Here is a 15,754-nt window from a genome sequence, read left to right as displayed (position 1 = left end):
TTATGTGATATGAAAAAAGTTTAGAAATTGGCAGTACTAACTGATACATTTTAGGAATATCTTTATTGAGGGCAAGAGAAAATTGACACAAACTTCAGGAAAGTAACTTTGGTGAGGGGCAAGGTGATGGGAGTGGAGAGGGAACTGATTAAATCCTTCTCCCCTGTTCTACTTACCGAGGTGACAGCTACACGAGCGTTGGTTTCACGGTCCCTTCAAGTACACAAATGCTTTATCCACATATGTGTGTTTTACAAAAAATAAAGAAAGAGAACCACTCTTTTGAGGAACTTCAGGAGTGAAGAATTATCAGGGAAACACTTCAAATGTGTTAAGAAATATTAGTTTTATTTAACCAGTTTTCACAGCTGAATATTTAATCCTATAAAAAACTTTACAGATTGTACAGTTTATATATAGTTCAAACGACTGAACAAAAAAAGTAGGTCCCACAAATGCAAAAATACTGTACCAATCGAATTCAAGGTCGAGGCAGATTTACACATTATACAGCTCTCCATGTGGCCAGGGAGGCGGTCAGTTCTAAGTATAAACTTCAAAACTGTACAAAAATAAGGTTTTGATTTTATTTCATTCTTCATACATTCAATATGATTGCAAGCTCAGAAGCCTAACTAATAATAGGCACCTGGAGCCAGGAAGCAGTCACCACTCCTGGAAGGAATGCACAATGTCTGTTTACACAGGTCTCTTGTGGACACCGTTTGTCTTCAGGATATTGAGTAGACATTGAAAGCATAGACAAAGAACATTAGATGCCTAACAGAAGGTAGTTTTTTTTCTTCTTTGAAAGGAGTTTCTGCATTTAATAGTGTGCCAAAAGAATTTTAACTTATTAAATAAAATATATTCTAAGTGAACCTAAAAATTACATTTATAAACATAAAAATACTTTTTTTTTTGGTGTAATACAATTATATCTGCAAATAGAAAACCAAAACTGTATATAAAGTCGTATTTCTCACCCAGCAACACGAAGCACTTATGTAGTTATTTTCCAAAAGGGTCAGAAAAACTATTTAAAAACCCACTAAGACTAACTTATAACTTAGCTATTCATACTTAAGCTATTCAGTGATTCACTAATACTGCAAAACAAGCTTTCTTCTAGAGAGACAGTGGTTCTTCATGTGTAACTGGGTAAGAACTGGACATATGAAGAAAAGGAAGGGGGAAAACAATTGATTTCTTAGTATGAATCGCAAGCACTGAGTATGCTCGCCAGTGGGTTTTTCATCAGAAATATTTATCCTAAAAGGTATGCCTCACTTTTTATTTAAAATTTCTCACATCTGAGGTATTTATACCTTCTTGAAGGCAGAGGCAATCTCTCAGCTCTTTCTATATGGTCATTTGGGGCAGGGAAGGTTGAGTCTGGCTAATACCACCCCCCCCCTTTAGATTTTGTGTTCCCAAAGAAAAAAAAGTGGAAAACAAACATCATTCCAGACTTTCCTGCCACCCCAAAACAGCAAAACACAATTCTTCTCCTTTTTATACAGTACTAGCCAAAGGGAACAAAAATTAGAGCTCCAAAGAGCAGTCTAGTGCTCACTATTATTCTTGTAGACTCGTGGATAAAACTATAAAATAATGATGTGTGGACAGAGGAGCTTTGTAGTTATTTATTTAAAGTTACAGTACTTAAAAACTCCTTGGTAATAAATAGCTTGGATGGTTCCAGTCCTGGTTCCAAGCGTGAGCTAAGGGTAAACTTGTTTCGGGCTGTGAGGATGCATTAATGGAGCCGCAGTTCCAGTGTCCCGTGGGAGACGCCCCGCCACTCAGAACTCGTCGATCTTGCGCTGCAGGTATTTCAGCATGGAGTCCATTCCTTGGGCCGAGCCCCAGATCTTCTTCAGCACTTCGCACTCCCTCTCGTTGGCCTGCTCCAGCTCCACCTTCATGTTACAGCGCACGAGGGCTTTGGATTCCTCCAGCACCTGGACCGGACAGAGCCATTAGCCAGAGCGCCGCGAGGAGCGCCACCTCCACTTCTCACCAGTCAGAGCTGAGCAAGGATTCTCTGTTAAAAAAGCTACCAGACATTTTCCCACAAGACATTCCCGGCTTAATTTAGGTATAAAGTATACCTCTCGCTAGACAACAGGTGAGCTCTTAGCGTCAAAACGGCTGTTAGACTATTTCACATACAGACTGCGTCATCTGCGCCCCCCACCTCCCCGGGCAGGAACACCAGCCTCTGCCTGGGTGCTACCACTGGAGCCCACGTGGACCCCAACAGACCCCGGATCTTGAGGTACAAGGGACCCCCCTGAAGGCCTGTTGAAGGGGTTTATTAACCACAATTTAATTTAAATACCAGGAGTGGTTGTGTGTGGGTCTGGGATAGTTTAGAGGGATGATGGGTCAGGCAATAGTCAACATTTCATCATACAATTTGCTAAATGCAATTATGATGGCAGATGATATATTATCTAGCCCATTTATTGAACAAAAATTTAGGTCCACTGTGGGGTAAAAAAAAGAAACATTATGTGAAAGGGCTTTGAGAACACTGCAGAACTATATAAATGTTAGGTTCTTTCTACAGGCATCTGTAGAACATTTTAAGTTACTAAATGTCAGACTGAAATGCCTGATTAATACCCATTGCTTTGATTCTTGGGAACTGCAAAGGGAGAACAAGATAAGAAGATATGAAGCAGGGACTGTCAATTAACTTCTATCAGTACTATCCACCAAGATGGCTCTGCAGAGAGCAAACGTTAAGTGTTTAGGAAATACTATTATCTATGTGAGCTCCCTGGAGGAAAAGATTGCATTATTTTAAAAAAAAAAAGTATGTAAGAAAGCAAAATTGGACTTACAAGTGGATTGCACGAGGCAAGCTCCTTAATTCGAACCATGACTTCCTGGGTGAATGTCCCTGGCCAAAACACCTGGGAGACCAGTCCTTTGCCACAGGCCTCCTGTGCAGTCAGCTTCCGTCCACTGAGTAACATTTCATTCGCCTGCAAGAAAGGATTCATGGGGCTGTGAAATGGGATGGGGAGGTGAGCAGAGAACCCCGGCTCAAGAGAGTCATTCCTCAAAGACCCAAACCAAGGACCTGCTTGTGAAAATGCCTGCCTGGCTGGGCCTCTGCTCTGCAACCTCTCATTGATCAGAAGCATACTTTGGAGGTCACCTTTATCACCGGCATATAAGATAAACTTCAGATGGAAACTGTTGGGAATAGTGACATGTTTCTTTGTCAGATATCTCCCCTTCTGTCCTCATCTCAACATCTCTGAGCTGTCAATTGAATGATGTAGAATACATATATATTGTGCTGGGATGTTAAAAGTAATCAAAGAACCAGGATACAGTTAAAGTAAATTGCATCATATATATGTATATAATTTCTTTAAAAACAGAAACACGTTAGCAATCTCCATTGAGTAACATGAAATAACTGGTCAGACTGCAACAGTGTCTTTGGACTGGTGCATTTTATTAACATGCCGGTGATAAGGTGACCTCCATTCAAGGTGGGGTTGCTTACTGAACCCTTTAACAGGGAACCATTTTGGAAAAAGCTTTAGAGGAACCAGAACCAATTGAGCCCACACAGCCAGAGACCTTTGGAGCAGAAGGAAAATGCCCCCGGGAAGCCTTATAAAACGAGGAGAGAAAGCTATCAGACAGTCGCCAGCTGAGAGAGAAACCCTGAACTTTATCGGCCCTTTCTTTGGAGTTAAGGTATCATCTATAGATGCCTTAATTTGGATACTTCCATGGCCTTAGAACTATAAACTTTCAACTTAATAAATTCCCTTTTATAAAAGCCGTTCTGTTTCTGGTATATTGCAATTCTAGCAGCTTCATCAAACTAAAACATATACTTAACCTTTCTGAAGCCATCAACAGTCAGGAAGGAGACTTGACCCCCTGAACCTTCCAGGGCTCATGGAAAATAAGCTCTTGGTAGGCAACTCCCTTCTTCAAGATCACTGTTGAGGAAAGGCCCTGAGACGTGAAGTATGTCTGCCCATGACAGTGCCCATCTACTTCTGCACATGCAACTGAGACAGTTTGCTGCATGTGGGGTACGTGGCTCAGCAAGCCACGCAGGTAAAAAGGCCAGCAAGGCTATGATTCACTGCCCTTCCAGCATAGGCAGAGATGGAAAAACGGGGCTGGGAAAGAAAGAGGCTATTATCTGAACTAAGTCTTAGGCACAGTCATGATGTTCTACAAAAACCCTTGAACCCTTGAACAGTCCCTTTCCAGTGAAAAGAAGACCTAGAAATAAACACTGGATTTAGAGATCTGACTTAACCTTACTGTGTTACCTGTCAAGATAGTTCTTCTGAAGCCACACCCAATGACAGGGGCACCTGATGGTAGGATTCAGCGGTCAGCCGTCGGGGCACTGGAGAATTTCCATCTCCCAGCTCAGTCTCTTCCCTCTCAAAGTACAGTGCCACAACATCACAGTCAAACTGCCCGAGTTTAGGATGAAGCATGTTCTCAAGCCCACCTGAACCACAGCCCTTGCTGGGTGGGGGAGGCCCCAGCCCACCTGGATGGGTAAGTGTGAAGGACAGGCACTCAGGGGGGAAGCCGCCTCGGCCCTCAGCATCACGCCTACCATGTGGAGGTCATGCTCCATCTTGACCACTGTTATCTCGCCTCTCAGACCTGGTGCCCACTGGGCTGGGGGGGTGATGGCGCTAATACCCATAGAACATCCTCTCTCCAGAGCCCGATTAACTCCACCAGCCTCCATCAGAGGCCCCTTTCATTTCCTCTTGATTACTGATGGTTGGATGTACAGGACAACTGAGGGCATTTCTGAATCGACCCAACTGTATGAATGACAGAACCAACTCTAGCTTTTTAAGGCTTTCTCACTGAAGCACAGTGATAGTTGAAATTTTTAACAACTCCCCCAGAGAACCTCTTTTGCTGCTCAGATGTGGCCTCTCTTTCTAAGCCAGCTCAACAGGTGAACACACTGCCCTCCCTCCTACGTCAGACATGTCTCCCAGGGGTATGAATCTCCTGGTCCAAAAGGGGGATGAGAGAAATGAGACAAAATAAAGTTTCAGTGGCTGAGACCCAGCTCAACAGGTGAACACACTGCCCTCCCTCCTACGTGAGACATGTCTCCCAGGGGTGTGAATCTCCTGGACCAAAAGGGGGAAGAGAGAAATGAGACAAAATAAAGTTTCAGTGGCTAAGAGATTTCAAACAGAGTTGAGAGGTTATCCTGGAGGTTATTCTTATGCATTATACAGATATCCCTTTTTAGTCTATGCTGTACTGGAGTGAGAAGAGAGAACTACCTGAAACTGTTGAGCTGTGTTGCAGTAGCCTTGATTCTTAAGGATGATTATATAAAGATATAACGTTTACAATGTGATTGTGTCATCGTGAAAACCTTGTGTCTGATGCTCCTTATATCCAGGTTATGGACAGATGAGTAAAAAATATGGATTAAAAATACATAAAAAAATAATGGGGGATAAAGGGTAAAATAAATTGGGCAGATGGAAACTCTAGTGGTCAATGAAAGGGAAGGGTATGGTATGCATTAAGTTTTTTCTTTTTTATTCTTATTTCTTTCTCTGGAGTGATGCAAACATTCTAAAAACTGATCACGGTGATGAATACACAACTATGGGATGATACTGTGAGCCATCGATTGTATACCATGTATACAGAATGTATGTATGTGAAGATTTCTCTTTAAAAGAAATTTAGAAAAAGATTTGAAACAATAGGCACAGAATAAATAAAGGAAAACAGTCCCTTGGTGAGATTGGCGGGATTATATGCATTCAGAAATTTGAATATGCGTGTTTTCATATGCTCGATTTCCAGTAGTTTTAAAATTTGGTCTTGAACTTCTATCCAAACACAGACTGGCAAAGATACAGTCATTTGAGAAATGTGTTCACTGTCATCTTGTTTCAAGACGGCAAAGTGAGTGACAGACTAGACAGAGATGAGGTGAGGTAATCCCTGCCATTTAAAAAGTTATTGTGGGGCAGTATGATGGTGGCTCAGTGGCAGAATTCTCACCTGCCATGCCAAAGACCCAGGTTCGATTTCTGGTGCCTGCTCTTGTAAAAAAAAAAAAAAAGTTATTGTGTAATAAGCCAGACAAACTGCTGGGGTCGAAGTGAAACAGAGACTCTCTTTTCGTTGGGTGGTGCAGAACCAGGGCCAACTTGAGCTGAAGTGGAAATGCGGCATTTCACAACTTACAGTGGCAACCATAGCAGCAGCCGTTGCCTGTCCCTCTGACTCGGTCAGCCCTAACCTCCCCAGAAGGGCACCTCTCATCTGTGAAGTCACGGAAATGTACCAGCCATTTGCTGGGCAGTTTTGAGCATCACACACATGTAAGACTCTGAGCACTGCGTTTACAAACGAAGCCTTCCATCTTGTTGAATGAGGCTGTCCTTTCATGTGTCCCTCGATGGTGGCCCATTAGAATGTCTATTACGTGTGAACCCACTTTGCCGAGTGCTGGCTCACAAAGACAGGCTTGAGGGAGCGAAGGGAGCTGCATCTCTGCAGAGCCTAGGACCCAGGAGAGCATCCAGAGCAAGCCGTCCACAAATGTTTACTGGACGCGAGGAGTGTTAAACTGAACAGAAGCCCACTTCCAGCACTAACGAAGCTAACTGACACTGTCTGTGAGGCACTGAGCTCTAGAGATCTCTCTCTCTTCCTGTAGCAGACTCTATAAAAAAGGACGGCTCGTGGGGCTTGTTTTATCTACATGTTCTTTTTATCCTGGTGCTCCGACCCCTTTAGCTTCTTCTTCTTGCAGAGGTTATCCACACATGGAATCAGGAAAGTGAAACTTGTCCTCATCTGCCCTCGGGCTGCCGCAAGCTCAACCACATCCAAACGCATGAAAGAAATGACATCATTTTGGTCGTCACTTTCAGGTTTGTCACAAGACAATTTACCACAATGACTAGTATTCACTTCATGCACAGACGTTTTAGTCAAATACTCTGTTCAAAAGTTCAGAGTCTACAGTCTGAGAAGGCCAAGCCCTAAGTCTGTGCTGCACGATGCCACTCTAGTTCGGCCGACTCTGGGGTGGCTGTCCTCCGTGCTCTGAAAACCAAAACGTCTCCGACTTTGCCATGTGCCTCCTGGGGGCAAAGCTGCCTGAATTGAGGACTTTTGCCTTGCTGGCACCCACAGATTACAGGGAGAAACAAGAACCTGGCCTTCTGAGAATGTCCAGAGGGAAACCAACACTGAGCGAAGAGGAGGCACTATTTTAATGGCTTTACACTGCCTGTGGGTCCTTGCTGAGTGGTGAGCACCAAATTCTCCACCTCGTACTGGCATTCACACTAGGGCACCACCTCCAAAATGCTCTTGCCCGTGCTGTACCTAAGTGTCAACTCTGTGTAACGCTTTCCCCAGATCTGCCTTCCTGCATCTGCACCAGCATCCTGTGACTACTCAGGTCACACGATGCGGGAGGCCAAGCTCCCCAGCATTTCCACCAGTGGTATTGTAATAACTCAAAATGAGCATTAGATGGTTTCACTGACAATTCTTTCCAACCAAAATAGGGAGTAACTGTTAGGCAACAATCTATTTTTACAGTAGTAACCTAAAGCAAGCTTAAAATGATGCTACTGGCTGTGCCTGGGGCTGACAGCCGGGATCCCAACCTACTCAAGCTGCTTTGGCGATGGCAGCCACATGTCCAAAGAATCACCTAGGACAGCGCCTGGAAACTAGTACATCCGCCACCAGCCAATTTGTTCTAACGGGAGTATCACTGTGGGTAGGAGGTGGGGAGCCTGGGGACCCACCTGGGGCCTCCTGGCACTTCCTCATGCAGCGACATGGATAAATGGCCTGAGAAGGGTGCAGCGGCCAGGGCCTCAGAGCCCACAGCAACAGGCCACTCCACCAGGACAGCAGTGGGGGGAGCCAGAAGAGGAAGGGAGGACGAGGTCAGCTGGGACCCTGCGACCACAGGTGGCCAAGGAGGCCCGACAGCTAAATACAGTGTGGGATCCTAGGAGGGATGCTGGGCCAGAAAGGGGACGTCAGTGGGGAAAATGGCCAAATTTGAGTACAGTTTTTAGTTTATTGACTACTGTTGTGCTTGTGTAAATTTTCTGCATTTGATCATTGTGAGATGTTCACATTAGGGAAACCTGGGTGAAGAGTGTATGGGAACTCTACTACATTCGCAATAAGTAGAAACTTAATTCCAAAAACAAAACGCTTAAAATTTTTAAAAAAAAGCAAAATAAGAGAAAGATTATAAGAGGACATTCTATAAACCAAGACATGAAAAGCTGTGATTTCATGAATCAAGAATATGAGTTAATGGACGAGGCAAGAAATACCAATGAATGTAATGGAAAGTTCCCATGGAACGACACCCTGTATATGTTTAGAGACACAATAATGAAATTTGATTTCTTCAGGAAGGTTTCCAGAATGTGTATTCTCAAAAAAGGTACTCACGGAAGCTCCTCCCATAATCTTGGGAAACATAACCGTGGAGCAGCCATCAGGACTCTGCCCGAACGTTGTGTAGGGTGTCTGAAACCATGCCTTTTCGTTCGCCCAAACCACATCACAGAGAGGCAGGATGGAGGCTCCCAGTCCAATGGCAGGGCCATTCACTGCTACAATAATTGGCTTCTTGAACTGGATAAAAGTATTCACAAAGTTTCTAGAATGAAAAATAAATGGGGAATTACTCAAAACCTTGTATAGCAGAGCAACAGAGAAGTCTACTGTTGTAAATTCAATTTGCAGAGATGTAAACTTTGTGGAAACCATTAGAGTTGGGATTTGTTTATGGGTTCCTCCCAGAAACCATGGACCATAAGACGTATCTGCTGAGAGTTGTGAGGCTTTGATGATAACCTGGGCACTGTCCCATGTGCTTGAGTGGGCTGCTGCTATGGCACCTACTGCTCCCATATTTGCAGGTTGGCTCTTGGGCTCTAGAACCAATACATCCTGCCCGTCAACCTTCCTTCCCCTTGAGACCTACAGAGTCCAGTCCAACATTAAGGGCTTCGTGTGACCAGTCAAGATGCTGCTGCCCACAAGGGATACATCAAGACTGCCTGATACTGCATAAGAACCACTGGGTGTGGGTCTGGGCTTATTATGTCACCTTGGACAGCTCACTGATTATGTGGAAACTAGAGGTATTTCCTTCATACCGAACTAAACCAATTAACATAGTGAGTATAGACCCAAGAAGCTGACAGGCTGGTTTGAGATATGAGAGCAACAAGAGAAGAACAGACATGATGAGGTATGCGCCTGCTCATCATTTCGTAGGAGCATGGTATGACCGTGCAGGAGGTCTAAGGAGAGGAGACCTGGGGCATGGGCATGGCAGCCTTCATGGAGGAGGTGGACTTTTACAACACTGAGCCACGCTATTTTTGAAGACGTTATGATCAGGCTGGAAAAGTGAGCTGCTTTGCAGTTCAGGGTAGGCTTGGGGCCAAGCCCTACTGGGAACATGTATATTTCCTTCCCACTACTAGAATCTGATTTCACATTGGGAGATGGTTATTTTTATGATTTAACACAATGAAGAGGACAATATGCACTACATAAATACCAAGATGATTCAAAGTAAATACAAGATAATAAGAATAATAAGCTTTTTATCAGCTGGATTCTAAACCTGAGGCCCATCTTTAGCGAGGAAAATAATCTGGATGCTCTCACAATTTAGCAATTTAAAAGCTTGGGCAATCTGTTCCGAATCTTGAGTTGAGATTTTAGATAGCGTTCCCAAATTGTGGCCTGGTGGGGCACGTATTTTTTTGGAGCGGGGCAGTTTAGGGAGGCATGGAAGGGTGTGTGTGTGTGTGTGTGTGTGTGTGTGTGAGAGAGAGAGAGACATTAACAGGGGAAGGTTGGTAAATCTAGCAGCTTGCACCCCTAATTCCAGCTACTATTCTACCTGCAGCCAGCTCAGCAGGCTCCCCCAAGGTTTGCAAGATCTTTTCACTGAGCAAGAATTACCTCATTCAAATGAGTGAGGTGTGTGAAGACTTTCAAAATGAGCGCACCTGAGGCACTGTTAGAAAGATCACAGCGGGATTTAATGATTCAAAGAGAGACAGACAGCCTTTCACACAGATTCCTGAAATAAGTGAAGACAATCTACATTAAGGTACTTCAGTTCTGCTGCCTTTTGAGAATTCTGGGTCAATGCCACATGGAAAGATGTTTCCTAAGCTCAGTTTTGACTGCTGGTGGAAAGGTAACTGCCAAAGTAGCCTTCGTGACACAGAGCAGACGTTTTCAGGGACCCCTGAGAAGCTCTACTTTTATCTGTTTCCTATAAACAGGCTGCACACTGGAAATTGTTCCAATGCTAAAAACATCTGGAAACCATTGATGTGGTGGGAGATTAAAGTGAGAGGCATTATAAAAATCAGGGTGATAGAGAAATGTTAAAAGTGAACATTCCATCCTAGGCCAGGTTAAGTCCTGAAACCCAGAGGGCCCAGCCTCTCCAGAATGTCAACTAATTCCATCCCCTATCCCATACTGACAGTCCCTTCCAACGTGAAAAAATTACAATGGGCATAGCCCAAATACTTCTAAAGAGTGGGAGAAAGCTCAAAGGAGAAGGGGGAGTTATTAACAAGAGAAGACAGGATTTAACAAATGAGTATGACTGCTGAGTCATTATATTGATATTTCTTTTAGTCTCCAGTGTCTTGGAGCAGATAGAAGGAAAAACCTAAAATTGTGGAATTGCAACTCATACCAAACTCTGAAATCTGTTCTACGACCAATTGCTGCAGTGTGTTTTGAATTTTTTTGTATACATGTTATTTTACACACACACACACACAAATGCTTTGGGTACACGGGTGGTTCGGTGGTAGAATGCTTGCCTTCCATGTGGGAAACCCGGGTTCGATTCCTGGACCATGCACCACACGTCCCCAACACTCCCCCTCAAAAAAAAAAAATCAGTAAATGCTCCAGGTAGCAGTCCCACCCCACTCTGTTATGTTTCTATAAATGAAAAAAAATATGCTTCTAAAATAGATATTAGAAAAGGAAAACTTAATTTTAATCAACTGGAGAAACTTTTTGGAATCAAAATTAAAAAGACAATTTTATTTTGCCAGGATGATGACAAACTGCATGTTTAGTTTTACTTACTGAATTTGAGCAAAACCTTAATGAGAAACAGGAGGTTACATTCTGAGAAGGGCTGACTTAGCCAGCAGCCTCTGGAGTAGAAACCATTGTCCCACTGGATACATGGGGCCATCCTTGCGTGTGAAAGCTCTGAGATGCCAACAACGAGCATGGTCCTCAGAGAAACACATTTTCTCCAGGAGAAAAAGAAAGCTTGCATGGAACTGCTTTTCTGTTTAGTTGAAACTTCCCAGGGCCACAAGGCTTGGCCTCGTGAGCTGTGCACTGAGCCTCATGGAGGTGGGGAGCCAGAAAATGACCTGTCAGGAGTCTCTAGAAAGCCCCTCTGCTGCTCTCACTGGGAGTAAAGCAAGTGTATTTTAAAACTTATGCTTGAAATGCATGAAAGAGCTAATGAGTACAATGTTGCACACAGAATTTCAATCTCAATTTCCCTGGAATTCTTTGGAATGGTATGGCAGGGAGGGGAAGAGGTTACAATTCCCAGAAATTTTAGTTTAAAAAGAGTTATAACTAAACAAAATCAGGGTTCTATTCCATCCTTTGGAGAATGTTTACTAATGCACAGACATCATCACAAAGTTAGAAAATCACAGAGAACAGTAACTTAGGAATTGCTTGGGAAGAGCAAGGCAACAAGTATTGAAAGTTTTATTAGCAGTTCACTGTCGTTACTCAGCTTGCACTCCCCCTTCTCTTGGAAAAGGACCAAATGGGACAGGCTCGTGTCCTCGCTGCATGGTCTCCCCCTCTCTCTTCTTTCCCCAGATCCTCTGGCCTGCTCAGGGAATCATGGTCCCTGCCTCATCCCACTGTGGTAGAAAATGCCTCGCTGGGGAGAAGAGGCCCCTTGTCCTCCAGGCAGGTGCTGGGTACTGGAGACGTCAAAGGCACATGTTTTAAACCGACTTGCAATGCTGCCGATTTTATCACGAATGCATTGCACATTTTTATTACTATCAATCTGCAAATGGGTTATCACCAGCAATTCTGATAAAGGAATTAACTGCACTATGCACCTGACAATCCCACATCTGACCTCATCTTTTTACTGCCCGTTTTTCTCATGGAAACTTGCTGCAGTGAATTTCTTTACTTCAGTTTTAAAGAATTTGAAAACAAAACTGGACTATGCTGAAACAGACAGTAGACACCGTAAGAGCTTTATGTACATTAGCCAATGTTGTATGTAGAAAAAATAATTTAAATGCAAATGAGCAAGAGTAAAGGTTAAGTGAATCTAGTATAATTATTCTTCTGATCCTGGCAGGAGTATTTTAAAACAAACTCATAATGGACAAAACCATATTCATTTAAAGAAGAAACAAGTGGGTTTCCCTAAAGCATCCTTTGGCTTTTTACTAGAATACCAATTTGCTTCTTAAGCGGGGGACGGACATGGAGAGTGGAGACAGAATGGGCAAATAAGTGGAAGAAGAAACAGAAGTGGTAGCTGAAGAAAGCAAACGTCAACATTACCAAGAGTTCAACAAATGAGACCTCTGTTTAAATTTGCTTTGTCTGTCTTTCTCTGCTTTCTCTAATCCCAACAATTCAAGCCTTGGCCAGTGCCGATGGCTGCTCAACACTGCAGGGATGAGGAGACAGGCTTTAGAAGAGGAGCACGCAGCGAGGTCTACGAGGGAAAAGTAAGCCAAAACTCCAAGGGCAATGGCTGGTAAGTCCTGTCACTGAAATGCCCAAAAGTACAAATTTGGTGCCATCTTAGGGAAATACACAGTCAGTACATGAGGGACACAATTAGGGACTTATGTTTGAAAGCTGAAAGTTAAATTTGTGTAATCCATCCAGAAAGGATGGGATGGGTTAAGCACTAGGGATATCTACAAGTTGTCTTAGAGACACAGCCAATCCTTCATGGAATTGTGGGCATTTGTCAGGCACTTTAGTTTCCAACTGAATAACAAGATGCTCCTATCTAGATAGTATACTACAAATTTGAAATTATTTCGGAGATCAGAAAAGAAAAAATCTGATTATAAAAGTTTCAAACTATTTGTGAGAAAAAAGGCCTAAAAGAAAATAATGTTCCAAGGGATCAGAGACTAGGCAGATACCCCCTAAATACATGTATACCCTGTGAGAAAATAGGTTAATTTTGCCAACAGTTAAAAATGCCACAAAAAGCCAAAGGTGGGAGTATATAGGTAGTTAGTTCAGTGGCAGAATTCTCGCCTGCCATGTGGGAGACCCAGGTTCGAGTCCTGGCCCATGAGCTTCCCCCCACCAAATCAACAAATGGTGCTGCAATAAGAGGATAGTCACACGGAAAAAGAATGAAATGTGACCCCTGCCATACAGCATGCAGGAAAAAAAAAAAAGCCAAAGTCAACGCCCCATTGCCCCAAGGCGTGGGGGTCTAGGGCTCCTCCAGTGGGCAGCTTAGGACAGCGCAGACCAGAGCCAACCAGGGAGATGTGACCAGAGACAGGTGCAGGCCCACCTCAGACCCCACAGTCCTGACGTGCGCCTCTGGAATGGTTTAGGGGAACAGAACGCCCCATGCTCCCCAAGTCAGCCTTGAGGGGCTCAACCAAGCACAGCCCATCAGCTATCCAAAGAGGCTCAACTTCATTTTCTCCAAATATCTGGAGGCTTTGGAGAAAAGCCAACCAATTTTACAGCCAGTTTGCAAGTCTGCATCCCTTAAATTGCATTCTCCTCCTTCTATAAATGCCCAGGGCAAACACGGAGGTTCTAAGGGGACACTTAGCTATGTCTGTTAGAGAAGTGAGTAGGGAGAGAGAAATGGTCTTTCTGGTGGGTGTTTGGGCTTCACTCACTTTAAAGAAGATTGATCTCTGAAAAATCAGATACTTTTAATTATACATATGGTAATCAGCATAAATAATATCTGGATTTCTTAGAGCAGTCAGGATTAAGCTTTTCTGCACTGTTATGCTATAGCACTGGAAAATTCAACAACGGAAAAGATGGAAATATTTTAGTCACACATACTGTAAAACAACACACTATAATTCCATTATTTAACAGAACTAAAAATAAATCTATATTTATGTATTGAATACAGATTTGAAAATGATTAGAAAAAGGTTGGGGAAGATAAACAAATTAACAGTGGATAACTCTGGGTGGGAGCCAGAAAAGGGGAAATTTTACTTTTCTCCTTTTCTGTGTAGCTGGAACTGAAGACGAACTTCAACAACATATCTGCACTACTTGTATTAAAAATATATATTTCCCTGTGATGTTAAGGGAGTAGGCTTGTCTTGAAGCCTAGCCAATGTATTTATAAGTCAGGCAAATGGTAAGTTACATTTGGAGAAGAATGGATCTTTATTTCAGGGTTGAGGCAGAATAAACTCACAGCAGAGGAAACTCTGGCTATACATTACCGTATTTTCTCATCATGCGCACATCCACTAAGCACTACCTCGGTTTAAGCCAGCCTTGAAATCAGCTATCTGCCCCAGGCAAGCCATAATCTATGCCAGGTCCACAGAAAAGGCAGCTGACCTAAAGTTGCTGCTAGTGCCCCTCGGTGGAGGGTGATGTGTGCCATATTCACAAGGCCCGGGTAGGTTCTATTAGGGATTAGTATGCTCAAAAAACACACAAAACCCCCCACCGCACTAAAACAAACCCACCCACATCGACAGGTAAGATGGACCACTGACACACCTGATAGCTTCCGCCATCTTAGTGCTTTCTCTTTTTCTGTCGTCTGTTAGACGCCGGATGAAATAAATGAAGTCAAGCCCACAGCAGAAGACGCTGCCCACTGCGCTGAGCAGCACGAGCTTGCTGTCATCTGCTGCCGCTGTGTGCAGGGCGCTTTGCACTTCTTTCATTACCTGGAAGGACCAGAAGGAAAAATGGTAGAGTATTTTGGATACAGGCTCTAAAAGCATTTTAGTATTGGATAACCTAGAACTATAGAAATGCATCAACAGGCTGATATTGCTCCCCACATTCACCCTTAGATAATTGCTCATTTCCGGCATCCAGAGACAGGGAATGCCTGAGGCAGGGTGCGACTAACTATAAACACAGTATCATCAGAAAGACAGGTGGGCCTAAATTACCCTAATATTCCGTGCCAGCGCAGCTCTCGGTAGATACGGTGAGTTAAACATACTACAGCCGTTTGGTGTTTCCACAGTTTGGACAGCAGGTGGCACATTCAACCAATTCAAAGAAACCAGTTTGGTTCTCTGTTTTCTTTTTAGCCAGCTTACCATGCTTAGGACAGACGTTTCCAAAAAGTTTCGTGTATAGTGCAGTAAGTACAAGCACATTAGCATGGAGGGGTAGTTTTTCTAAAACTACCTTCTAGGGCACGAAACCATTTTTAAATGATCTCTCTGAAGCTTTTAAAATATAACCATCCAAGTAGGGAAGCAGAGGGACTGTGTTTCCTAAAGTACAGGACATTCTAAAAATGTCCTGGGGACCAGCTCTGACCTTGTTTTGTTACATGATGCTGGCCAGACACACAGACTTTCTGTAGTTTGGTTTTCTGTTCTGGAAGAAACTTGACTTAGCTGCTGACAAGTGGAAATAAACAACTATGAGAGCTTAAAGTTTTGGT

The 15,754-nt window shown here is 43.4% G+C and overlaps 1 protein-coding gene across 4 annotated transcripts in view; it reads right to left on the bottom strand.

Moving 5' to 3' along the window:
• Positions 1 to 327: 327 nt before the first annotated feature.
• The window catches only part of CDYL (chromodomain Y like), a 273,528-nt gene continuing 258,101 nt past the window's right edge, over positions 328 to 15,754 (bottom strand). For all 4 annotated transcript variants that reach the window (XM_077144044.1, XM_077144043.1, XM_077144047.1 and 1 more), the window contains 4 exons: positions 14,845 to 15,017; positions 8,491 to 8,701; positions 2,853 to 2,996; positions 328 to 1,964 (listed from right to left, as the gene is read on the bottom strand). In XM_077144044.1, coding sequence (XP_077000159.1) covers positions 1,806 to 1,964; positions 2,853 to 2,996; positions 8,491 to 8,701; positions 14,845 to 15,017 — 687 coding nt within the window. In that variant the 3' untranslated portion in view covers positions 328 to 1,805. The remainder of the gene's footprint in view (positions 1,965 to 2,852; positions 2,997 to 8,490; positions 8,702 to 14,844; positions 15,018 to 15,754) is intronic.

This window comes from Tamandua tetradactyla, chromosome 25 (genome assembly GCF_023851605.1).
Source record: "Tamandua tetradactyla isolate mTamTet1 chromosome 25, mTamTet1.pri, whole genome shotgun sequence".
Classification (NCBI taxonomy): Eukaryota; Metazoa; Chordata; class Mammalia; order Pilosa; family Myrmecophagidae; genus Tamandua; species Tamandua tetradactyla.
This window is presented reverse-complemented; position numbering and strand designations above follow the sequence as displayed.